This window comes from Populus trichocarpa, chromosome 18, assembly GCF_000002775.5.
Source record: "Populus trichocarpa isolate Nisqually-1 chromosome 18, P.trichocarpa_v4.1, whole genome shotgun sequence".
In the NCBI taxonomy this organism is placed as follows: domain Eukaryota; kingdom Viridiplantae; phylum Streptophyta; class Magnoliopsida; order Malpighiales; family Salicaceae; genus Populus; species Populus trichocarpa.
This window is the reverse complement of record NC_037302.2, coordinates 11,326,067-11,351,333: the sequence shown is the minus strand read 5'-3', so window position 1 is coordinate 11,351,333 and position 25,267 is coordinate 11,326,067. Positions and strand designations below refer to the sequence as shown.

Below are 25,267 nucleotides of genomic sequence, written 5' to 3'. Positions count from 1 at the left end.
TTAAGAAATTACCTTTATTATTGTAATCAAAATTTGTTCACCAAAACCATCAAAAAGCATCTTTTCCCTAGAACAAGATGAAGGCAAGAGGACTTGGTTATGGCTAGAAACATTTGCAGTCATGATTACAGGAGAACTGGAAAGACTATGGAAGGTCCTAACAATGAGAGCAGCTCTGCTGCATAAAGTCGATCAGCAATTAGAGTTTGTAAGACTTCTGCGTGCATGTATTTATGCATATAGGTCATGCAAGCATTAAGTCAACTTGAAACCGATAGTTTGCGAAAGGCGAATCAGAGACCTAAATGTGTTTTCATGAATGAACTCCAAAAATGCGTTGTCCATTAATAATAGATCCACCAAGACCCTCACTACTCTCTCTTCTCCATGCATACAACACATCACAACATATAGTAGGTCAGCATACATTGAGTTCATCACTTACCTGTCTTTACCAACCACTCCTAGACCTCTCCTCTCCTTACATGCAACACAAATTTATTTGTTCAGATATGACTGCATGTTTAGCACACAATATGCAGTCAAGTTTACATGCAACCTAAAGATTAGTTGGCAGAACTTCTATGAATGAATGACTTAAATGTGTTTTATGAAGTAACTCTTCAAATTTGTAATTCCTACTACTCTTAATATAAATCAGGGCAAGCAAAAGAGTTGACATCATGGGTCTGCTCCCCTAATCTAAAAGTATAGAAGATATTTTGGCTGTTAAATATAAATGGTTCCTTTACATGCTGGAAGTGCAGCCATCGTAAAAGTGCTGGTCTGGTTGAAGATGAAAAAACAAACAAGAGAAACCACTGATGAGAACAGATAATAACATTTGTATATTAACACAGGGAATAAATGAAATGGACGAAAATCTCACTTCTCTGCCGAAGCGAAGCCTCCATGTAAAGAAGTGAATACAAGCTCAAAATGAGGAACAAAAGTGACAGGACAAACCAGGGTAATGTGGCGCAAAAACAGCGTGAAGCCATCTCCTCGTTTATCTGTTGACTCCCACAACCCCTTCTCTCCTGATCACAAACTCACAAGACAAATCAGGCAAATGTGGCGCAAAAACAACGTGAAGCCTTCTCCTCGTTTCCCTAGACAGAAAACCACTCTCACCACCACCCACCAAACCACTCTCATATTCATCTTTGGACAAGAACAACCTCGAATTTACACAATTAGCCCACGACAATCCCAGAGCCGGACAAACCCTTCGTCCAGACGAATACATACCACTCAAATTCCCAATCCTTACCTCGTTTAATCCCTCTCCAGAGTCCACAACATCCATCACTTGATTAGTCACCAGCACCACCAAATTAAACCTCTTCGCAAACTCTTTTAGCTTCCCGGATATCTTAAAAAACAACGACGACCTCCTTATAAGATCACTCGCTGTATTCTCAAACTCAGCCCTAAACAATGCAGCCATGGAATCGATCACAATCACTCTGACAGGCAACCGGGTTTTTGAGTTTTCAAGAAATGATTCTACTTGCGGCATTATATCGAGCAGTTGGTCTGCGGTGTTTACACTTTGCAGAAATATACTATCACAAGGATCATAATTGCTGACGAATATTTGTGGGTATTGACATTGAAGGGCACTGGAGAGCTGGTGGAGGCGGCGAGTGGGAAACGGGAATTCGGTGTAGAGGTAAAGAGAGGAAGCGGACAGGCCGCCGAGGAAGGGTGGGAGTTGGGCGCGGAGGGAGAGTTGGAGGCAGAGTTGGGTTTTGCCGGAACCACTTTCAGCCACGATTTCGGTTATGGAGTTGCAAGGGATGCCTCCGCCCATGCAGCAGTCTAGGATGGGGCATCCCAGTGAGCATTTTTCGACTGGGAGAAGCTTTTGCGGTGTCATGAATGCGGGACGAAGATTGTTGTGAGTTGAGGGATCAGATTGAATTTGGGACATGGCGCCAAATTAATGTGAGAGCTGTTATGATACCGGCAAAGTCTTAAGATAAAAAATAAAAAAACATGATTTAGATTAAAAAAATTCAAAATAATCCTTTTTAACATTGAAATGGTGACGACAAAAAAAAATTTGTTTCTTAACCAGCGAAATCCATAGTTTAATATTGCATTTGATAGGGCGTCTTCATCAAATTTAAGCCCATCAAACTTCCCTTATTACAATTTTAGGCCCATTAAACTTAAGAACAGCTTTCCCCTGTAAAATTCCAATAAAAATCCTCATGGTAAACGCAGTTGAAGCATCTCAATCCTCCTCCATTGGAAACATTTGTATTGACGTAAACCCCAAACTTCTTCATTTAAGAACTTCAAATACTTTCTCTTTTTGATGAATCAACCAAAAATCTATGCTTGCAAGTTGTGTAGCATTCTTCGATATTGCATTCATACAGGCAACCCAATTTCAAACTATCAACTGCTTGATAATTTCAACTTTCATGAACGGAAGACATGTCTTCAGCAATTTTTCTGTCCTGAGAAAATTCCAAAGAATTGAGAAGCATAACGCAGGTCAATTAGACAAAATCAGATTGGAAAACCCAACAGAAAGCAACAATCATTTCATTGAGATCAACATTGAAGACAGCAAATAGAACATTTCAATTGAATTTCCAGTATGAATGTTCGACATGATTCTGATTCAGCCTATGGCAATGCATCCAGCCCAGAAGCGGCAGCTTTCAAATTCTTACTTCTGCCCGCGCAGAATCCTGAAATTCCAGATGAGTATATATGGCATGCCAAAAGCTAAACAAATACCAAGTTCAAAGCGGGAGACTATGAAAACGGAACAAAACCACATGTTATGTCCCTTCTATTTTTTGATAAGCAACTAAATCCACCTTTTCTGTCTTTGAATTTACGAATCAACACTCAAATTCAATTTTGCTTTAACCATAAATCGTTTTAGTGGCGTGAATGATTAATCTTGTTACTGATTTCATACAATTTCTCAGTGGGCAAAGAGAACCCAGTTTGAGAGATTGAATCGGTAGATTAAAGCTAATCAAGATGGGAAACAGAATACGAAGTACTAAGAGCTTTTCATATAGAACAAGTATCAAGAGAGAGAGATACATGACGTTTTGCAAGTAGAGGAATCAGATATCTACCACTATTTGTAAAGCTGAAGCCTAATGCCTATCAAACCACATACCCAAGAAACATATAAAAACCCTAAATCGACCACTAGCCCAGAAAATCCCCAGATCCCCTTAACCACCGAACCCATAGAGAGTGCGTCCCTGCCTTTTCAAAGCATACACAACATCCATAGCAGTCACAGTCTTGCGGCGAGCGTGCTCGGTGTATGTCACAGCATCACGAATCACGTTCTCCAGGAAGATCTTGAGAACTCCTCTGGTCTCCTCGTAGATGAGACCACTGATACGCTTGACTCCCCCACGCCTAGCCAGACGACGAATCGCAGGCTTCGTGATACCCTGGATATTATCACGAAGAACTTTCCTGTGCCTCTTGGCTCCTCCCTTTCCCAATCCCTTACCTCCCTTTCCTCTTCCTGACATCTTTGCTTAACCCTCCTTGATTCTCTCTCAAAAATCTCAATTTGGCTTTATGATTGCAGCTGCCTGTGATTGGACTTGGAGAGGTTTCTTTTATAGAGAGGGAGGCGGCGTGGTAGCCATTGGATTAAGTGTCGATCCGTGCGATGGGTGTGGTTTATATTTTGAACCGTTGGATATTAAGTTCTTGGGTGTGATTGGAGGAAACGGGGAGAGGTGGATCGTTGTTTTTAAAGGTGTACAAAAGCTTTGATTAGTCCCTACCCTATACTATTCATTTCGTATATGTTTATCTTTTTATTTTTATTTACTCTAATCTCAACCCTATGGTTTCAAAAACTTCTATTTATTTAGTCCTTAAGTGACAAAAACTCGATTTTTCATTAAATCATCATATTACATCGGTCCTTAATGGACTAATTCTCAAATTTTCTTTAAATCATCATATCATATCAAAACAATATTGTGATATGTGTTATAAATCCATTTTTATTTGACATATGTCATACACGATGATATATAATTTGATAGGTTAAGAAAATAAGGTCAAAAAAATTTATGATAATCTTGAAAAATATTATCTTATTAGTAATTAGAAATTTAATTATAATCAAATTTAATTATAATCAAGTTAAATTATATGGAATTCTTGATCATAATAAAGAAAAAAATATAGGTTATAGAAAATTATTAGATATTATTATTAAATATAGTCAAATCTAATTTCTTACTTAATTTAAATTTAAAATTAAATTATACAAAAGATGAATTAAAGTAACTCAGTTAACTTGACAAGTTTAAAGATAACTTAATTAACAAATAAAAAAAATATAAAGATCAAAATAAGAAAGAAAAAAAGAAATTTATAAGAAAAAAATTTATTAACCTGACTCTTTGTGTAATTTGAATTTTAAATTAAATAACATAGTAATTATTTAATTGATTTAAAAGCAACTCAAACTATTGTTAAAAAAAATTAAATAAAAAAACAAAAAACAAAAAAGCTGAATTGAAAAAAAAACATAGAACTTCATGTTTTTTAATATTAATTTTGCATTCAATCGCTATTAAAAAATGGGTTATATTCAAACGCTATTAAAAGTTCACACAATCGTTGATGTTTTATCATGACCTCATAGAGGCCTTCGCCCACGTGGCGGTAAAATAAAAATCCATTTGAAAACAACATTCTGCGTAAACCAAAGGCGGCAAAAAGATTTGTGTTTTCTCTGTGAGGGAAAATCCCCCTCCAAACTCTTTTGCCCCCGCTTCTATTTCAAACTCCTAATCCACACGATCCGCCCCCTCATGTTTTAACCAATCAAATTCAAGCATTCTCAATCCAGCGACCGAAAACCCAAACCCAGCCCTCACACAGATCCACGCCTCATCCAACGGCCACCAAAAATCCTCTCCTCTTATAAAACCAGCCCTCCAAATTCCTCCTCTGCAATCTTGCAAAAATAAAAAAAGAAAAGAAAAAATCAAACCGAGGGAATTCTTTGAGAGAAAATGTCAGGGAGAGGAAAGGGAGGGAAGGGATTGGGAAAGGGAGGAGCCAAGAGGCATCGCAAGGTTCTTCGTGATAACATTCAGGGCATCACCAAGCCTGCCATACGTCGTCTGGCTAGGCGTGGTGGAGTCAAGCGTATCAGTGGTCTTATCTACGAGGAGACCAGAGGCGTTCTCAAGATCTTCCTGGAGAATGTGATTCGTGATGCCGTGACATACACTGAACACGCTCGCCGCAAGACAGTGACTGCTATGGATGTTGTGTATGCTTTGAAGAGGCAGGGCCGCACACTATACGGGTTCGGTGGTTAAAGGGATATTTGTTTTGTTGGTAGTGTAGAGTGGGTTAGGGTTATCTTGTTTCAAAATCTATTCAGTTTAAAGTTGGAGATGAAATTCAGTGTTTAGAGTAAATGAATATTTTACAAGTTTGCGAATCTCTCTTGAGTGCGATTTGTGTGTTTGATTTAGAATGTTTTGGCTGTGGAATCCTGCTTGGACACTGAGAAAATTGAAATAACCATCATGCAAAAACTTGATGAATCATTGGTGTTTTGCGCTGAAAATCAAAATCTAAATGAAAGGGGATCAGAGAGTTGTTTTCTTGGTGTCAAGTCCCAAAAGGCAGAAGCTATGACAAATCGGGGAATTGTAATTAAAGGTTATGTAGAAGATTTTGTTATGAATTCCAGAGAAGGAACGAATTGCAGCGTTATTTTTTCGAAATCGCCTGTCCAAGTGAAAGGGGATTTGAGCTTCTTCAAATGAACCTCTCTTGACGGGCCTCCAAGCCTGCCTTAATAGGCCGTTAGGACTCAAATAGGGAACATCAAGCGCCTTCCATTGACAGGCCTATAATAGCCTCGTCCTCACCGAATCAATCTCTGGCATTGGGCCTTTGCGGTTGTGGTTTTCAAAATAGATTCCGGAAAACACAGGACCATATGTAACAGCATGTTTCCTTCCCTAGTTATTGGCTTGATCCAACGGTTGAGAATTTATTGTCAAATGTCAAGTACTTAAATTGTTTAAATTTTAATTTTCCATTTAAAATCCAAGAATTAGGCTGACATCAAGTGGTTGCCTTTCGAAGCTGTCCCATCTCCGCATGAAAGCAGATACTGTATATAAGTTAAGGAGTCTCATTTTCCCAGTGTCGACCAGAGCAAGGGAGATGCAGAGACATGTCAATCAAACGTATGCGTTTAAACTCAAAGCGTAATTTATTTAGTTCCTCTCCTATTTAAAAGTGAGTAATTTTTTAGTTTAGTTTTGACTTTTTATATTCCCATTAAATAAACCATCAAAAAACATTTTTTTTTCTTTGTGAAATAATGAGTTTTAAAGAGTTGAGTTTTTCTAAAATATATCAATAAAAAATTATTTGAGAATAATTTCTTATTCATTTATAGTTTATTTAAATCATGTTAATATTTTATATAAAAAATTAAATGGATCTAATTTTTAATTTGACATAAATATTCTCCTAACTCTGTTTTAAACAAAAATATTTAACAAGTTTAACTTTGAGTAATCTTCTAGCTTTTTTAAGTGCACAAAAAGAACTTTGTTTTTTTTAATCGTGAATATTTGGATCAATTTATATGTATTTTGATTAATCTTTCAAGATCTTAAAATTAATAATTATGCAAGTTTCTAGTAGTTTTACGGTTTGTAACACTTAAAATTAGGGCTGAGCATTTTCATTTCGGTTCGGTTCGGTCCGGTTTTGGATCAAAATAAATAATCAAATCGATTTTATTTTTTTTAGTTTTTGAACAGAACCATTTTAAAAACAAACTTAAAACCGGATTAGTTGAATACTTTAAAATTAAAAAAAGTACCCTGTTTTTCCTCTTTGCTAATAAAGGTGCGAAATTACAAGCAACAGATACAGTGCCACAGTGAATTAAAAATCGGATAAGACCCTTACGTCATTAAGATATACACAAGCCGTTGCAAGGACATGAACTCTTATATTAGCATTTAAGTTTTGATTTTCCAACTAATCTGCCAATTATTTTTATTTTCCTATAACTAAGTCGAATATTCGAACTGTCCGATTCTTGTCAAGAAGGTGCATGATTTCTGCTGGGTATATTTCTCGAATATATATTTAGTAGGGTTCTATTTCAATATTTTAACATGGAATGACTTGGGCATTATTTGGAAACCGGCCCAAATAGTATTTACCAAATATATAATTTTTGTTTATGAATTTGTATTTTTATATTTTTAAATTATTTTAATGTGTTAATATAAAAAATAAATTTTAAAAAATAAAAAATTATCAAAATCCTAAACAGTTATTAATTAAGTGTCAATGGTAATCCACGAAATGGAAGCGACAATAATACTGTGCCAATTGGGCTCTTTAAAAGGTAGATGTTGGGTTGTTGATGACGTGGTGATAATTACCTCAAATATATAGCTAAATGATTCATCAAGTTAATAATATGGATAATATACAATATGTTAGACAGGCATTGGTAACTAAATATAGCACTTTAATAGTTTAATGGACACTTACGTAACCTGCTTAAAATAAAATATATATATATAAAAAAAGAGCTTTAAACACAGCAATCTAGTTAACAATACTTTTAAAACGTGTGGGGAAAATATTTTAGGTTTTCTCACATGTTTTTTTTTTTCCCATTCCCCACATGTTTATTCTATTTTTTTTGTTTTTTGTTTTTTTTTTTCATTCTCCACATGCTTTTTTTTTTCTTTTCATTTTTTTTTTCCAGAACTATCTTCTTCTTTTTTTATTTTTAAGTTTTTTTTTTTAAATTATGTTTGTCAATTTTATTTTTTTTACTATTAAACTGGTTGAAAAGTTAGCTTTATAGTTTTTTTCTTTGAAACATTATCAATTGCTACAGTGTTTTTCCATATGTTTTTTTCTAAAATTATCTTTGTTGAATTTATTTTTTTAATATTAAGATAGTTAATAATTTAGCTTTGTAGTTTTTTTCTTTTAAAACATTTTGGATTGCTATAGTGTTTTTCCACATGATTTTTATGTTTTTTTATGATTTTCTCCAAAATTATCTTTGTCGATTTTATTTTTTTAATATTGAGTTGGTTAAGAATTACAACTGTAGTTTTCCTCACAAAACATTGTGGATTGCTGTAGTGTTTCTCTACATGGGTTTTTTTTATGATTTTTGTTTTTTTATATGATGTTTTTCAAAATTATATTTGTTGCTTCAATTTTTTTAATATTAAGCTGGTTGAGAATTTAACTTTGTACTTTTTTTCTTTAAAACACTGTGGATTGCTATAGTCATTCCCCACATATTTTTTTTTTAAATTGTCTCTGTCAATTTTATTTTTTTAATATTGAGCTGGTTGAGAATTACAACGGTATATTTCCTCACAAAATACTATAAATTGCTACAGTGTTTCCTTACATGGTTTTTTTTCCTTTCGTTTTTTTATGTTTTTTTTCTAAAATTATTTTTATAGTTTTTTCTTAAAAACATTGTAGATTACAACAGTTTTCTCCATATATTTTTTTTAAAATCTACAATAATACATAGATATGTCACAAGCTCACAGTAACACGCGGGCATGACATCGAGTGATAATCTAAAATAGCTCATAAATGCTTGAAAAGGAAAGAATACCAAGTCTCTCCTCGCTTTCTTATCTTGTTTCTTGCTGGCGGCTCGAGTTTATTTTTTTTTCATGTAAATAAATATTTTATCATTATTAATATGTTTTCAAATAATAAAAAATTAAATTATATAAAAATTAATATAATATAATATAATAGTCAATTTTATAAATTCAAAGATAATTAGGATAACCAATAAAAATATAATTTAATTCAAAGATAGTATTTATTTTAAAAAACATAAAATAATAATATATTAAATTGATTTGAATAAACTCAAGTTAATTTGTTAAATTTATTATATTATGAAAACTTAATTTACTTATATATAAAAAAAATCATTAAACTAAATTTTAAAATAAAAAGTCCTCAAAATGTTTTCTAGGACAAGAAGAAAAAAACTTAGCTTTTAAAGCCAAGCTATTTTAATACATGTTAATTATTAATTAATGTTAATATATTTCTTCCGTATGTAAGAGTCCATATCATCTCCCCCTGTTATCATCTCTCCAAGTGTCTTTCTCTATATCTCTCTCGTCCTTTCTCTCCCTTCTAGAAAGCCGAAACAAAACTTACTTAAATAGCCCACAAGATCCAGCGTGATCTCTGCCTCTCTCCTTTTCTTTCTCACTCTAGCATGCGTTTTTATATTCTCCATCTCCTCTATTTTTACAACGCATTGTTAACTGCCAAGGAAAGCAAGGGAGAAGTAGACAAAAAATATATATATCTCGTTCTTACAAGCAAACCGATCATCCTAAATTCTTAACATAGAAACCACAAAAACATTTGATTTCTCTCTCCCGGCCCAGAATATGGGAGATTATTCCAATATTGTTCTCCACCACGATCGAGAACAAGAACACGGACACGAAGGAGAAGGAGAAGAAGAAGAAGAAGCACTCTCTCTTTGCGACTTCCCACTGGAAGGCAGGAACGAAGAAAGCCCAAATATAGCCTTCCACAGTGGTGCAAGATCATCATCCGAGCCTGCTGAATTCTTCGAGTTCTTTAGCGACCTAAGCTCAGAGATGCGTTCAGCTGAAGATATCATCTTTCGGGGTAAGCTCGTTCCCGTCAAAGAACCGTACTTCACCCCCCAAAACCAATCTAAAGAAGACAAGCAACGCATTTCTTTTCGTCGCCGATGTGAATCTTTATCTGAGTTGCAAAGTTCTGTATGTCGTTCAAGTAGTAGCAAGAACAATATTGGACTCATGAGAAACAGTCGGTCCCTGGATTATCGCAAACTCGAAAGGTTTTCCAGCTCTAAGAAATGTTCATCGGAATTGGATATTGAAAGAAGTAGCTCATCATTAAAGAGTATCCATGCAAAAAGTGATGTAAAAAAGACCGGCTCAAAGCCCCGATGGTATCTGCTGATGTTCGGCGTGGTCAAGCCCCCTACAGAGATGAACCTTAGCGATATAAAAAGCCGGCAAGGTCGCCGGAATTACTCGGTGTCCATGTTCCCACCAGTTGATACCGACGGAAAGAAGGCTCCGGTTAACCAGAGTTGTATTAGCAAGGGCTCTTGCAGGCTGCTTAGAGTATTAAGCTGCAAGGATCCTGCCAGTGTTGCTGTAGCAACGTCTTTCCTGGTGCCCCGGGTATAGAATTGAAGCTGGCAGGTGCCATGGCAGGTGATGTCGGATATGTGCGGTGAGGGTAATATGGTCATTGGATTGATATGATGCCCTGTGTTTCAGGGTAATGTAATTGTGACTTTACGTAGAGGGGAGTCGATTTTCTGATAGAGTAGAGTGATGGAACATCCATGTTCATGGCCCCTTCGTAATTGAGCATTTAAGGTTTGTGGGTTTGTTTTTATTTATTTTTATTTTTATTTTTTGTTAGGTGGCCGGGTATACACAGAAGTGAATGATGATCACGAGAGTCCTGCGAATGGCATAATTAAATTGTAATACCGATGTAATTAATTGTCTTTATACCATATATATGAATGATAATGTCACCTTTGGAATTTTGCCTTTGTATTTATATCTACTTTTTTATAGAGTTGGTGCAAGATCCATCTCGTATATTCAATAAATATTTTTTTCTCCATGAAATTTACGTCACAAATTGATGAAATTAAGCTCATACGTGGAGATACGTTGAGATGACACAATGGATATTTATAGATCGAATTCCTTGATATTTATAATTTATTTATTATTATCTATAGGATAAAAACATAATAAAATAATGTTTTGTTTACCACTACAGGATGACTTGAAAAGGCAAAATAATAATTTTTTTGAGCATGTCCATTGGAGATGCTGTAACAGAGAACATTATAAAGCATGCCTGTTAACAAAAAGGGGAGAAAATTACATATATAAAGCAGAGACCAAAAAAATCGAAACAATTATTAAGAAATGAAGCTGCCGGCTTCCTTGTTGACCTTGCTGCAACCCTACACTTGTTCTTAGAATGATTCTTTGCTTTATATCAAGAGTGTTGAAGTGAGCTTTGCCCATTTTGCATGCCTATAATGGCCACATTAAAAATTATATATATATATATATATATATATATATATATATATATATATATATATATATATATATATTTCATACAGTGTTTTGGGCTATATATTCAACTAGTTGAAGTATTTATCCGCGTCTTTAATCATTCTTAACATCCATGCGAAGAGGGGGGAAAATCATTCTCGCGTATGAAGCAAAGAATAGCGAGGCGTCGATCCTTGCCAAATTATGAAACTAGTATTATGTTGTCAATAGCGATAATGGCGGAAATCATGGCTTTAAATGCTAAAGAGAACAGGATCTGGAAAAATATATATTAACTATATGAAAAAACAATATATATTATTGTTCCATAAATCTAAGCTAGGGCCCTGATATTCCTAGTCGATAAAATTTTGTCTCTTGCGGTAATGATGCTTATTCATTGCATAAAATAAATTCCAAACTATATATATATATATATATATATATATATATATATATATATATATATATATATATATAGTAAGTGCAATTATATCTTAATAGCATGTTTAATATTATAGTAGTTGGTGATTTTTAAAGTGTTTTTCACTTAAAAATTAATCAAAATAATATTTTTTTTATTTTAATATCAAACCAATATAATTAAAAACAAAAAAAGTAATTAAAACAAAAAAAAATTAATTTTTAAAATATACTTTTAAAATGAAATTCAAGTGAGTTATCCGATTTAACTGAGTTATCCGGCTGTTGATTCTTACATAAATCTTAAAAGACATAGATGTATGTTTTGTTAGCAATAATTATCAAAATAGATTAGGGGAGAAAATATGGGAACTGAGCGCGATCAATAATGATAGGCTAGACTGCTTTGAAAGGTAAAGGCTAGCTTCATTAATTCCAGACGTTGGGCTAATTAATACATTATTGACTGTCATTTATCCTGTCATCTTCTTCGCATAACCTTTCGTCTACTTTCTTTAATGGTTTTTGATCTTCAATCATGCTCTCCAGACACTTGAAGAGCAAGAATTAATAAAACGATGACAGACCAAGTGCTTCAAAGACTATCTTATTTCACTGTATACCAGCTAGCTTGGTAGAGTGAGCAGTCTTGAATAATTAACAGGGAGAGAACATGGAAATTGTAATAATAATTTGGCATCATTTCTTGGTTTAGTTATGTTGGATTTATTCAGGACAGTCTTGATTCTTGCGTTTGGGGGAGATTTGAAAAAAGGAGAGGAACTCTCTCATTAAAATATGTGATCAAATTACTCCATGCATGCCCAAAAAGAGAAATTGGACGAACAAAATGATCCTTTACTAGTATCAACAAGATTACGCTATATATATTTGTTTTATAAAAAATAATTTTTTTAAAATCGCTTTTAAGATTTTTCTGTATTTATTTACTGTTAGAAAAATTAATAAGTAAAAAATACTTTCTAATTAAAGAAAAAATTAGCTTGGTTAATTTTCAAGAAAGTATTTTTTTTTTTATTTTGGGATCAAACAAAAATACTTGTTTATATATATATATATATATATAAGTGCTATAAGATCTGGTACATTAAAACCCATGGTTACAAACCTGAATCTCTTAGCATGGAACATTTTCTTTTCCAATTGAAATCCCTAACTATATAAAAGAGTGAAAATATGCTTTTGTTGTTGTGAAATAAGAAGTATTTGTAATCTTAATGCATGTATTTAAATTATTTAGAACTATTAGAGTGAGATTCACTTTAGGGAATATAATTCAAAACAATATCAATAGCATTCATATAATGAATGTTTGGAATTCATATTATCTAAGGAGACATTGTTTTTGCTAACTTGAATTGAAGGGTGATATAAATCGATTTATTTCCGACATCATATCCATACTTAGTGCATTCATCCTAGTTAGAAGCTTCAGCTATGTATCGAGGTCACAATTGATATTGTCACTCACATCAATATCATCTCTATCATCAATAAAAAAAATTCTTAGGCTTGTTATCCAAAAACTTGTTTAGAAATACTATAATTTGGTATGATATTTATGAGATTGATATTAAAAAATAAATTAGAATATATTGATTGGACCCCGTAAGGAAAACCACAGCCCCATAACATGTTACCCCCATAAACAAAACCTCACATTTCTTCAAGAAAATCTCCTAATTGTTCAAGAGCAAATAGAAATAGATTTTTTAACTAGAAAAATTTAGTTCAAATATAGAATATTTATCTAGAAGTTTTCGCAACTCAATCATATATGATGGAATCATCAAAGATTTGATATTTTTTAGCTCTTTCTGTAACTCATTATAAGCTCGAGAAACAAAGAAAAAATGTGTACAAATGAGATATCCTGCAACAAGAAAAAGAAAGACTATTAAAGAAAGAAACTCCCCAACATTTGGTGTTCTCAGATGTGTCGATATCAATAATGATTTATTATTTCGATGAATCATTTCTTCGAACATAAAAAGATTATGTAAACATTTACTTAAAAATGTCAACCTTTTAAGTTTAACCATGCTTTTTACAAAATAACTAAAAGAAAAGGAAGAAGAATAAAAAGAAAAATAGCGAGGTGCTTGACATATGAATAAGAAAAGCATAATGTTAAAAGTCAAATCCTTGTAGTATGTTAGCTAATGCTCTTGCACACTCAGTTATAACTGGTAGATGAAATAATTATTTCACATGCAAAAAGAATCATGCTATCATTCAGTTCAAAACCTGCTACATGAAAATGACAACGACTTGTCAGAAATCAACGAGGCAGATCCAACAAGATCCTGTGGAGAATACTCATTGTTAAAATTTCTAGTCCGCGGCAGTCACAGTACGGATTCTACCAAAAAAAAAAAAAAGTCATCCCATCTTTATCTCATCTCAGCAGCAGCAAGGTTTCTATAAAATTATGGTAATTAAGATTGAAATATCAAAAAGACTTAACTGCTATAATTAAAGATATATTTAATTTTGAGAGATAGTTTAACTGGTTAGACTTTAAATTTATTTTTTAATAATTATGAGTTCGAGTCCTTTCAGAATCATTAAAGGTTTACATGATTGTTAGCTTCAAGACCCGTAGATTTTATCAAGGTACATATAAATTAGCCCGAATACCTATATTAATAAAAATATATATATATTTCACCGTCCAATTTCCAAATCATCTATGTTATGTTATGTATGAAAAAGTTGCAAGTGATTAAACACCAATTTCAGGTAAAACTACAAACAAAACTCCCATTTCTCCCGGTATTAGATTCAATTTAGAAATTGACTCGAAAAAATAGTTTGATTCACATATTACTGGATCAATCCAAAAATTTTCAGATTAACCTAGAGGGCCAATAAAAATTTAATTTAGAAATAATTTTAACATGTTAAATTTAAACGAACCTCAATTGCAACATAATTTAGAAATAATTTTAACGTGTTAAATTTAAATACGAGGACACGAATGTTCAACATAGTTCCATGACACAACGAATCATAACCGTTGGATTTTTTTAGTTCTTAGTTTATCTTGTCTTTTGTTATATCTTCATTTTTAGTCCTACACTTTGATATCAATTCTCAATATGGCCCTAAAGTAAATAAATTTATGTAAATGAGAAACCTTACACGGATGAATTTTGAACTTTCCTAAGCTTTAGGTATTGAATATTGTACAATAATTATTTTTATTTCTACAAGTAATTATATTATAGTAAAACACTGAAAGACTTCGGCCTCTTAATTACCGTGCATTACTATGCATGCTCTCTCTATTCACTATGAACTGCATTACAGTAATACACTCAAAAACTTTTTGCCATTTACTCAGCATGCTATCCCAATTTACTGTGCACTGCATTGTTTAATAAACAGTGCTTTTTATCTTTATTTTTTAATTTTATTTTCTCGTTGATATTTTTTTTCACTTTCTTGACAATTTAATGTCATTTCATAATTAAACTAGAAAGGGTTTTCTTTCCTCACAAAGCATTATTCATTAAAATAGTGCTTTGCTTTGTTTTTTTTAATTATTTTTAATTTTATCATTTAATATTTTATCTATTTAATTATGACACGAATCTCAGATTTGACGACTTAACTTGATTTAGCGGGTTAACCCGATTAAATCAGATTTGTTTTCTTATTTTTTTTAATTTCATCCTTTAATATTGATTTAATTAAGAATTAAACTACAAGAATTGTTTTATTTACTTTTCATTAAGTTATCCTGCTCTTATGACCCGAGAATAATGCTTACCAAATTAACCTGAATTAACTCGGGTTGTTTTTTATATCTTTTATTTAATTAATTTTTTTTAATTTTATCATTCCATATTAAATTGATTAAAAATTAATTTTTATAATTTATTGTTATTTGATTTGTACAAGAATATATTAGTCTCATGATCAAAGTGATAAGTTTTTATACATTAATCTTGGTTAAATTATGTTATTTTTTGAATTTTTTTTTTAAGAAGTTATATTAGTCGAAAGCATACACAGCATCCATAGCAGTCACTGTTTTGCGGCGAGCGTGCTCAGTGTAGGTGACGGCATCACGAATCACATTCTCCAAGAAGATCTTGAGGACACCTCTGGTCTCCTCGTATATAAGACCACTGAGACGCTTGACTCCACCACGCCTAGCCAGACGACGGATCGCAGGCTTGGTGATACCCTGGATGTTATCACGAAGAACCTTACGATGCCTCTTGGCTCCACCCTTTCCCAATCCCTTACCTCCCTTTCCTCTCCCTGACATTCTTTTCTTTTCTTTTCTCTACTCTAGGAGATATTTTGATCTGATTTTATTGTTTGTTCGGGGAAGTTTGGCAGGCTGGTTTTATAAAGGGCACGGTTGTATGGTGGCCGTTGGATTAGATAGCGATCCGAGTGAGAGGTTAAGTTTAGGTTACTGGCCGTTGGATTGTGGGTGCTTGAAGTTGATTGGTTGTTAAAGTTTGGGTTTTGGGAGAGCGGTATCTTGGGCTGTTTTTTTGGAAGGCGGGATTTTTAAGGGGATGGTTTTGGGGTGCTTGAAATTTTAAAATTTCGAGGGTGAAAATACAATTTCTTTGATATTTTTCGTTAGCAAAAAATGCGAAACGACTTTAGCCCATGAAGGCACCTTTATATACACATATGATTAAGGGAATCCTTAACTTGCTCACGGAAAATTGGAAGTGTCATGAGACGCTACAATTAAAAAAAAAAAAAAAAAAAGTGTTGTCAGAAACATTTTTATACCTTATCCCGTTTCAAAAAATAAAACTACTTCTTCTTACAGCTATAGCTCAATCATTCGGTAGTTTACAGGGTTGTGTAACCATGCGTTTAAATTATAAAAAAAATAATGTAAGAAAAATATTTAAATTATAAGAACTATTTCATATGTAGCATGTAAATCTTAAAATCTTTTAATTTAACTTTGTACTTAGTTTAAATTTAAAATTAAATTATGTGAGAATTATTATGATATGAGTCAATTTTATAAAAAGTACTTTTAGTTGAAATTAATTTGAAAAAAATAGGTGTTTGGTTAAAACTGTGGTTGAAATTGATGTTGAAGAAAAAATAATTTAACGTGTTTGGTTAAGAATGCTTTTGAAATTGAGATTATAAAATAATTAAAATATATATATATTAATATTGATGGTTTTAAACTTAAATATTAGAATTAATTACTCCTATTACATCATGAAATAAATAATACTTTATATAAAATATTTTTTATTATTCGATTAAACTATTTATAATTCCATTACGTACAAAATTCATCCAATAAAAATTACAGTTTTCATAATTTTTTGAGCGTGTAATAAAATTAGATAAAATATTATCAAGTATAAAATTGATATTACAATGCAGTGCGAGTGAATTTAATTCACTCCATACTAGTTTTTCAGGAAAAAAAATATTGTTCATATCACAATACGAGTGAATTTAATTCATTCTAAACTAGTTTTTTTAAAAAAAAATTAACATACTAAAAAACTGTTCACGTGAACAGTGCAAGAAAATTGCACTGTTGATTGTTTTTTAAGTAAACAGTGCAATTCTCTTACACTGTTCACTGAACAGTGCAATTAGCATGCACAGTGAGCAAGAATGTCTTTTCTTTCCCTATATTTTAGACGTAAAATCATGTAGGGTCCATACACAATATACTGTGTATTTTTCTTTACCAAATAGGTTAGATCTGCATAACTCATTACCAAACATTTGTTAACGTTGTAGATATTTAAGCCCATTAAACCTCCCTTATTACAGTTTTAGGCCCATTAAATTAAACTTAAGAACAGCTTTCCCTTGTAAAATTCCAATAAAAATCCTCATGGGAGACGCAGTTGAAGCATCTCAATCCTCCTCCATTGGAAAGATTTGTACTGACGTAACCCCAAAATTCTTCATTTAAGAACTTCAAATGCTTTCTCTTTTTGATGAATCAACCAAAATTCTTTGCTTGCAAGTTGTGTATTCGATATTGCATTCATACAGGCAACCCAGTTTCAAACTATCGTCTGATTGATAGTTTCAACTTTCATGAACGGAAGACATGTCTTCAGCAATTCTTCTGTCCTGAGAAAATTCCAAAGAATTGAGAAGCAAAACGCAGGTCAATAAGACAAAATGAGATTAGAAAACCCAATAGAAAGCAACAATCATTTCACTGAGATCAACATGGAAGACAGCAAATCGAACATTTCAACTGAATTTCCAGTCTGAATGATCAACATGATTCTGGTTCGGCCACTGGCGATGCATCCAAGCCAGAAGCGGCAGCGGCAGCTTTCGGATTCTTACTTCTTCACGCCTAGAATCCCGAAATTCCAGATGAGTATATATGGCATGCCAAAAGCAAAACATAGATCAAGCTCAAAGTGGGAGTGTATGACAACGGAACAAAACCACATGTTATGTCCCTTTTTTATATATATAAGCAACTAAATCCACCTTTTCTGTCTTGAATTTCCGGATCAACACTCAAATTCAATTTTACTTTAACCATAAATCGTTTTAGTGGTGTGAATGATTAATCTTGTTACTGATTTCAAACAAATTCTCAGTGGGCAAAGAGAACCCAGTTTGAGAGATTGAATCAGGAGATTAAAGCTAATCAAGATGGAAAACAGAATACGAAGCAATAAGAGCTTTTCATATAGAACAAGTATCAAGAGAGAGATACATGACGTTTTGCAAGCAGAGGAATCAGATATCTACCACTACTTGTAAAGCTGAAGCCTAATGCCTATCAAACCACATACCCAAGAAACACATAAAAACCCTAAATCGACCACTAGCCCAGAAAATCCCCAGATCCCTTAACCACCGAACCCATAGAGAGTGCGTCCCTGCCTCTTCAAAGCATACACAACATCCATAGCAGTCACTGTCTTGCGACGAGCGTGCTCAGTGTACGTGACAGCATCACGAATCACGTTCTCCAGGAAGATCTTGAGAACGCCTCTGGTCTCCTCGTAGATAAGACCACTGATACGCTTGACTCCACCACGCCTAGCCAGACGACGAATCGCAGGCTTCGTGATACCCTGGATATTATCACGAAGAACTTTCCTGTGCCTCTTGGCTCCTCCCTTTCCTAGTCCCTTACCTCCCTTTCCTCTTCCTGACATCTTTGCTTAACCCTCCTTGATTCTCTCTCAAAAATCTCAAGTTGGCTTTATGATTGCAGCTGCCTGTGATTGGACTTGGAGAGGTTAATTTTATAGAGAGGGAGGCGGCGTGGTAGCCATTGGATTAAGTGTCGATCCGCGCGATGGGTGTGGTTTATATTGTGAACCGTTGGATTTTAAGTTCTTGGGTGTGATTGGAGGAAACGGGGAGAGGTGGATCGTTGTTTTTAAAGGTGTTCAAAAGCTTTTATGAGTCCCTGCCCTATACTATTCATTTCGTATACTTTGATATTTTTATTTTTATTTTTATTTACTCTAATCTCAACCCTATGGTTTCAATTAATAGAATCAGAAACTTAAGCTTTTTAATTATTTTTTTGGGTGCTTTGGCCTTTTTTTCAAAAAAAAAATGATTGTGAAAGTGAAATAAAAAAAACACTTTTTTTTCGCATTTAAAAATTAGAATACACATATAACTATGTATTTAATTTTATAGTGTCGTATTTTTAAAAAATATTTTTCACATGATATATTAAAATAATTTATTTTTTTATATTAGTATACTAAAATATTAAAAAAATTATTAATTTAATTTATTTTTAAATAAATATATTTTTAAAATACATCTAAATACAAGTGAAATCATAATAGTACTCGGGGAAAACTTTGTTATGGGCTCTGTTTGGAGTGAGCCCATGCTCCATGAGAGGGCTTGGAGTGGTATCTGTTTTTACATTACAATTCTGGATTTGTATATGTTTTATCCAAACAGGATTAACATTTACCCACTTAATCTATAATATTTAAATTTATGATGAAACTATATAGACGAAAATTTATTATTATTACTGACTACTTCGATTAATTTTGATTACTGAGCTGTGTTAATAAATGAAAACTCATTATATTAAACTATTAATTTTTATTTGAGCTAACATGAATTCTGCTCTAGTTGGCGTTTTGTTTTGTTTTTAACTAGGATGATATGTTTAGGTTTTGGAGCATTTTGTCATGTTGTTATGGGTTGTGTTGTTCATACATATTATACATATATAATTCAAAAATATTAACCTAAAATATATAATTCTAATTAAAATCCAAAAATAAATTAACTTGAAATTATACAATTTAAATTTTAAATATGAGCATCTAAACATGATTTTAAAAATTAAACATTTCTATTTAATAATTAGCAGATTGTTGGTTTACGCTACGCTGCGAGTCACATTATTTTTTTAATGTAAAAAGAAACATTTAGGTGTAACTAATATTTTTCTAGTAGAAAAATTAAATTAAATTGCGTGAGAGATATCTAATATGACCCAATCAACTCGACATGTTCAAAAACAATTAAGACAACTAGTAAAAACATAATTTGAATCAAAATAAATTCAAGATAACATCTTATTACAAAATATTGTGCCAACAACATACTGAATCGACCCGAGTCAACCTTCAAAATCTATAACTCGATCATGAGAATTGATAATCAAAATAAAGCAAATAAGAATATTATAACACTTAATTCACAACAAACTCAAACTCATTCAACATTTTTGAATGATGAAACTCATAAAAATTCAAACTAAAAGAAAAGTTAGAATGTTTTAGAATGTATGCGAAGAACATCCTTAACAAGACGATGAAGAAATTCACTCCAAGGTCCTGTTTGTTTGCTGGAAAGTAGTTTCTTTTTGGAAAGTGAATTCCGGGAAAGTATTTTCCGATGTTTGGTAGTGTAATGAAAAATAAGTTGGAAAACACTTTCCAGTGTTTGGTTATGTCATGGAAAATGAGCTGGAAAATAACTTATTAATGTTTTATTTTTCTAAAGTTTATTAAAATAATAAGGAACAAATCTTACAAATTAAAAAGTTGAATGAGAATGAAATTGAAAAAAAATATAATTTTATAAATTATCTCAAATAAAATAAATAATAATTAAAATAATAGAGATCAAATCTAAAAAATTAAAAAAAATGAAAGGTGAATAAATTAAAATAATAATAATTAATATTTCAAAAATTATTTCAAATAAAATAAGTAACAATAAAAAAATAAGGACCAAATTTGATAGATAAAAAATTTTAATAAAAAAAATGATAAGAAAAAAGCAAATACCAATTATAAAAATAAGGACCAAAATTAATATAAAAATTAAATTTTAAGAGATGGAATTGAAAAATAAATATTCAAAACAAATTATATATAACAATCAAAAGTTTGAGGATCAAATTTGATATAATCAACAAATAATGACATTTCTAATTTTTTCACAACTTCCGGAAAGTGTTTTCCGGCCAAATTTTCCAAGAAAACACTTTCCTGAAAACCAAGCCAAATTTTCCTTTGACTGAAAAGTGTTTTCCGTTGACCAACTTTTTTAATGGCAAACAAACACAGGAAAGTTTGGAAAGTGGTTTCCCGGAAACCACTTTACAGAAAACAAACACAGTCAAAAGGGAAAACATTTTCCTGGAAACCAAATCAAATTTTTCTTTGACTGAAAAATATTTTTTGTTGATCGAAAAGTGTTTTCCGTTGACCAACTTTTCTAATGGCAAATAAACACAGAAAATTTTTAGAAAATAGTTTCCAATTCCGGAAACAAACGTGACTCAATAAAAGAAAAGCAAAGCTAGCCAATACTAAAATGAACCAACAGTTAAAGTCTTGCTCAAGCACCCAAACCAAAACAATGACGAATTTTGACTAAAATAAACAGACTTTCAAATGGTTGCATTTCAAATTTTAACTTGCTAGTATTAACCCTGAAACCTTAGGGATTGGAAAATCAAATGGCAGAAAACAGATGAGCATATGAGAACATACCACGGATGAAATCTCGAACCCAACTATGTATATAGAAACCCTGTGTCACCAGGTAGACAGTTGCTTGCGAGTTATCACAAGCTCAAATTTCAAATTAAACAGCTTTTGCTGTTACCAAGCTTTATAAATACATAACTAAAAAAAAACCATGAAAGATTAAAGTATTTCCAATTCAACTCGTGAAGGTAATTTTGCTTGCATGTTTTGGGCACGATTTGTCGATTTCTGGCAGCCTCCAGTTCCCTTGTGTCTTCATTGGAGCTCGACTCCTCTTCCAACCAAAACAACTGTCGCGGATCAATTATCAATTTTTGAAGAGACATGGCATACTTGACTAAGTCTAGGGCAAGTTCAAGATCACAAGTAAGATCTGTAAACCCAACAATTTCCACCACCTTCAGGGATTGATGTTTTTGGCCCCCAATAGACCTCCATGTCATCTCCCCAAACATTTCTTTAGGTCTTGGTCGTAACTGCAGCGATAATCTATGTAATGAGGGAGAAGCTTCTATCAAAGAGCGGGAATAGAGAAGGCCCTCCTCATCAAACACATCTAAAGTCAACTGCATTTGCTTAAGATTGTTTAGTCCAGAGAATTTCTGGATTGGAATGCCCCAATTCATCTGAAATTCCAAAAAGTTAAGGTAATCATCAAAAGCCTTAAACCCTCGGCACAATGAAAGCTCTTCCAGTTGACAAAGATAACTTGAAAAATCTGATAACATATCTTTTAATAGATGATCACAGTAAGGTCCCCCAACTGATACCTCGGTTAGTCGAGGAACATCCGTAAGAGACATGTTTGTCTTTCTCCCATGATACTTCAAAGAAACAAGATCTTTGGCAGATATCTCAACATTTTCCACGAGATTATAAGCTAAAACCAAGTATTTTAACTTCACAGAAGAACTAGAAACTTTCAGATCACCCAGGCATGATGGACGTTCCACATGTAACCCTTCAAGGAATAAAGAATTAGATAAAAGGTGCTCAATAACTTTTCCAGTCACTTCCACAGATATCAAATGCAGGGCCGTTAGAGAATGGTAACCAGAACATCATCAGGTAGTCGACTGATGTAATCGTCAGTACTGATGCAACAATTAGAATAAAGAGAATCATTGCAGCTTCTCTTGTTAACTTTCTCCCCCCAAATCCACGAAAGTGCCCGGCAATCAACTAATTGTGTTACTTTGCTCACATCCAAATTATAAGACGATCGTGCTGGCATTGCACCCTTCTTCATAATTAAAACAGCAATTTGGTTTTCCCTTTTGCTCCATAAGCTTGATTCAGTTACAGCCCGCACCATTTTTCCTCTCTTTCTAACCTAAAATGACAACAAACTCTATTGAAAAAGCAAAAGAGCAGTTTATAAAGTCTGTAAGAAGACAATCAAGCAGAGTAAGGCTGACCCTAAAACAAAATATACAGAATGACTAATGCTTTCCCTTTATCATGTCACTACACATAAAAACAACACGTACAGCTAATTCTCTCCATCAGCCATGGACAAAATTCTAACATGCCCCACTCCTTTAAGGGTTCAAAGCCCTCCTACATTTACTAAAATAATTCAAGAAAAGGGAAACATTTCTTAACAAATTAATACTGCATTGAAGTCTACATAAAAAGAAAAAAAAATCCAAGCAATTTAGGCCAATTTCTGAAAAAAAACAAAACAAAATAATGGAATTATTAATGGAACTGTATGGATTACCTCACTGTATTGTTTGTTAAGAACATGTAGTGGTTTATTTCTTCGGACTTCAGAGTACGCAGAAAAAGATCGATCAGAGAGGGCCAGAGGTGAGACGAGGAGAAGGATGCTTAAGCAGAGAACGACATGATGTTTTTTGTGTAGTACGGTGTCATATAACAAGACAGTTTTGTCCTGTTATTTTCCCTTCCTTAAGGTGCTGGGGAACAGGATACTACCGATGCAACAGTAGTAATTATTTATTAAAAGTTTTTTTATTTAAAAATATTTTTAAATAATATTTTTTTTATATTTTTAATTTTATTTTTAATATTAACATATTAAAACAATTTAATAATATTTAATATTTTTAATTTAAAAAATCAAAATTTTTGAAAATTTCAGAAATAAATCAAATAAACACTTCTCAATTAGCTCACTAGTATATTGGCCCGCGATCCGCAACAGGTCAATATTATTTTTTTTAAATATAAAAAAATATTAAAAGTATTTGTTAATCATGTCAAACCCAAGTGAACTGGGTCTGACAGCCAAATAATTTGGGTATTGCTTGTTTGTCAAACCCCAAGTAAACGTTGATTAAGCATAACTTTTTGAATTTAAAAATAATAACACAATATCAAAATACTAAAATGTCCCCCATAATTATAAAAAATTAAATAAAAATAGTGTGAAAGAACAAAAACACCCCATATGCAAAGTTTATTTTTTATCTTTTTCAATGCTAAAGATGTATTTTAACTATTTAATAATTTGTAAAAGCTCAAAAAATCTCTGGACCCCATGTTTTAATTTTGCTAACCTTAGAGGTAGAATAATATTTTTACTATGCAAATAATCATAAAAAAACTATCATATCCTCGCTGAAACGTTTAATGACAATTATGCCTATGAAAAGTGTTGAAATACTCTCATAACCAAGGCTTCAATTTTTTCAACCAAAGTGCAAAATAATAATTGAACTGGATCTTTTTTTATAATTAATTTTTTTTTAATTTCATCATTTAGTATTTGATTAGTTGGGAATTGAGTTCAAGTTTTTTTTTTCAAATAGAGTGCTTATTGTCTAATAACTTTTGTCATAAGTTTGAAAAGTTAATGCAAGTTGACATATATATTTTTTTCTTATTTTTTTTCTGATTTCATCATTCAACATTATTTTTTTTAAAATGGATTTTATGACTTTTTTTATTTTTTTATTGGATTATCATAATCTCATGACATGAGTTGCATGTTTAATAGGTTAATCCGAGTTAACTTGATTTTTATTACTCAAGTTACAAGTTTGTTAAATTAACTTGCGTTAACTTTGGATAGTATTTAATTGGTTGAGAATTAAGTTATATTGTTTTTTTCCTTAAAATTTTTTTTTATTTTAGGCTATCGTGATTGCTTTTGTTTTTTTTATTTGGTTCATTTGTTATTATTATCTATTTTTTTATCATCTAATTAAGATAAAATAAACTTATTTAACCTACACAGATTTATAATTTGAATCATAAATTTTTCTTAATTCTTTATGCATTATGACATATGCATATTATTTTTTACACACAAAAAAAAAATAACTCCACAGTGTAATGCAGGTGTATATATGGTTAAAATCTAAGCAAGGAGGTTCATAAAAACATATTAAATTATTGTTCATATTTAACATGGTACAAAGTTAAATATTTTAGCATTATATATAAATATAACTAAGTAAAAAAGCCATTTAGTTTTGGTGTATAAAATTTAAATTGATGATATCTTTTTCATTAGGATAAAAAATACAATTATATACATAATATAAATTGCAATCACAATATATATGAAAGGTATAATCCTACAAGAATAAAATATATTCCACATAAAATCTATTAAATATTTTGTACATGTAAAATATCAAAATAAAGTTTTCCGTATAAAAAATCTTCAAATGGGTCGAGGAGTAAATTTTTTAAATGGTT

The 25,267-nt window shown here is 32.0% G+C and overlaps 7 protein-coding genes across 8 annotated transcripts; 2 read left to right on the top strand and 5 right to left on the bottom strand.

Moving 5' to 3' along the window:
• Positions 1-622: 622 nt before the first annotated feature.
• Positions 623-2,892, bottom strand: LOC7461585 (DNA repair protein XRCC3 homolog). Of its 2 annotated transcripts, none has more exons than XR_002979011.2 (2): positions 890-2,892; positions 623-786 (listed from the first exon to the last, which is right to left on the bottom strand). XR_002979011.2 is itself a non-coding variant. In XM_024590084.2 (2 exons), exon 1 carries the CDS (start codon positions 1,934-1,936, stop codon positions 1,010-1,012), a length of 927 nt encoding a protein of 308 aa, XP_024445852.1. In that variant the 5' UTR covers positions 1,937-2,892; the 3' UTR covers positions 623-786; positions 967-1,009. The 2 variants fall into 2 exon arrangements, 1 of the variants encoding a protein (XP_024445852.1); XM_024590084.2 differs by having other exon boundaries at positions 967-2,892.
• Positions 2,893-3,019: 127 nt separating this feature from the next.
• On the bottom strand, positions 3,020-3,704 carry LOC7461582 (histone H4). The gene has a single exon (XM_002324436.4). It carries the CDS (start codon positions 3,522-3,524, stop codon positions 3,213-3,215), a length of 312 nt encoding a protein of 103 aa, XP_002324472.1. The 5' UTR covers positions 3,525-3,704; the 3' UTR covers positions 3,020-3,212.
• A 1,247-nt stretch (positions 3,705-4,951) lies between these two features.
• Positions 4,952-5,470, top strand: LOC7488974 (histone H4). Its single transcript, XM_002324438.4, has one exon. It carries the CDS (start codon positions 5,034-5,036, stop codon positions 5,343-5,345), a length of 312 nt encoding a protein of 103 aa, XP_002324474.1. The 5' UTR covers positions 4,952-5,033; the 3' UTR covers positions 5,346-5,470.
• A 3,706-nt stretch (positions 5,471-9,176) lies between these two features.
• On the top strand, positions 9,177-10,639 carry LOC7461584 (uncharacterized). The gene has a single exon (XM_052449037.1). It carries the CDS (start codon positions 9,471-9,473, stop codon positions 10,269-10,271), a length of 801 nt encoding a protein of 266 aa, XP_052304997.1. The 5' UTR covers positions 9,177-9,470; the 3' UTR covers positions 10,272-10,639.
• Positions 10,640-15,523: 4,884 nt separating this feature from the next.
• On the bottom strand, positions 15,524-15,943 carry LOC7461583 (histone H4-like). The gene has a single exon (XM_002324437.3). It carries the CDS (start codon positions 15,892-15,894, stop codon positions 15,616-15,618), a length of 279 nt encoding a protein of 92 aa, XP_002324473.1. The 5' UTR covers positions 15,895-15,943; the 3' UTR covers positions 15,524-15,615.
• A 2,324-nt stretch (positions 15,944-18,267) lies between these two features.
• On the bottom strand, positions 18,268-18,850 carry LOC7488973 (histone H4). Its single transcript, XM_002325020.4, has one exon. The coding sequence runs from the start codon at positions 18,764-18,766 to the stop codon at positions 18,455-18,457; it is 312 nt and encodes a 103-aa protein (XP_002325056.1). The 5' UTR covers positions 18,767-18,850; the 3' UTR covers positions 18,268-18,454.
• Positions 18,851-21,604: 2,754 nt separating this feature from the next.
• LOC7488972 (uncharacterized) lies at positions 21,605-23,465 on the bottom strand. Its single transcript, XM_024590085.2, has 2 exons — positions 23,319-23,465; positions 21,605-22,928 (listed from the first exon to the last, which is right to left on the bottom strand). The coding sequence occupies exon 2, from the start codon at positions 22,396-22,398 to the stop codon at positions 21,688-21,690; it is 711 nt and encodes a 236-aa protein (XP_024445853.1). The 5' UTR covers positions 22,399-22,928; positions 23,319-23,465; the 3' UTR covers positions 21,605-21,687.
• Between the last annotated feature and the right edge of the window lie 1,802 nt (positions 23,466-25,267).

Bases quoted from the DNA above. Each gene is read 5' to 3' on its own strand.
- LOC7461585 (XM_024590084.2), bottom strand. From the start codon at position 1,936: ATGTCCCAAATTCAATCTGATCCCTCAACTCACAACAATCTTCGTCCC.
- LOC7461582 (XM_002324436.4), bottom strand. From the start codon at position 3,524: ATGTCAGGAAGAGGAAAGGGAGGTAAGGGATTGGGAAAGGGAGGAGCC.
- LOC7488974 (XM_002324438.4), top strand. From the start codon at position 5,034: ATGTCAGGGAGAGGAAAGGGAGGGAAGGGATTGGGAAAGGGAGGAGCC.
- LOC7461584 (XM_052449037.1), top strand. From the start codon at position 9,471: ATGGGAGATTATTCCAATATTGTTCTCCACCACGATCGAGAACAAGAA.
- LOC7461583 (XM_002324437.3), bottom strand. From the start codon at position 15,894: ATGTCAGGGAGAGGAAAGGGAGGTAAGGGATTGGGAAAGGGTGGAGCC.
- LOC7488973 (XM_002325020.4), bottom strand. From the start codon at position 18,766: ATGTCAGGAAGAGGAAAGGGAGGTAAGGGACTAGGAAAGGGAGGAGCC.
- LOC7488972 (XM_024590085.2), bottom strand. From the start codon at position 22,398: ATGTCTCTTACGGATGTTCCTCGACTAACCGAGGTATCAGTTGGGGGA.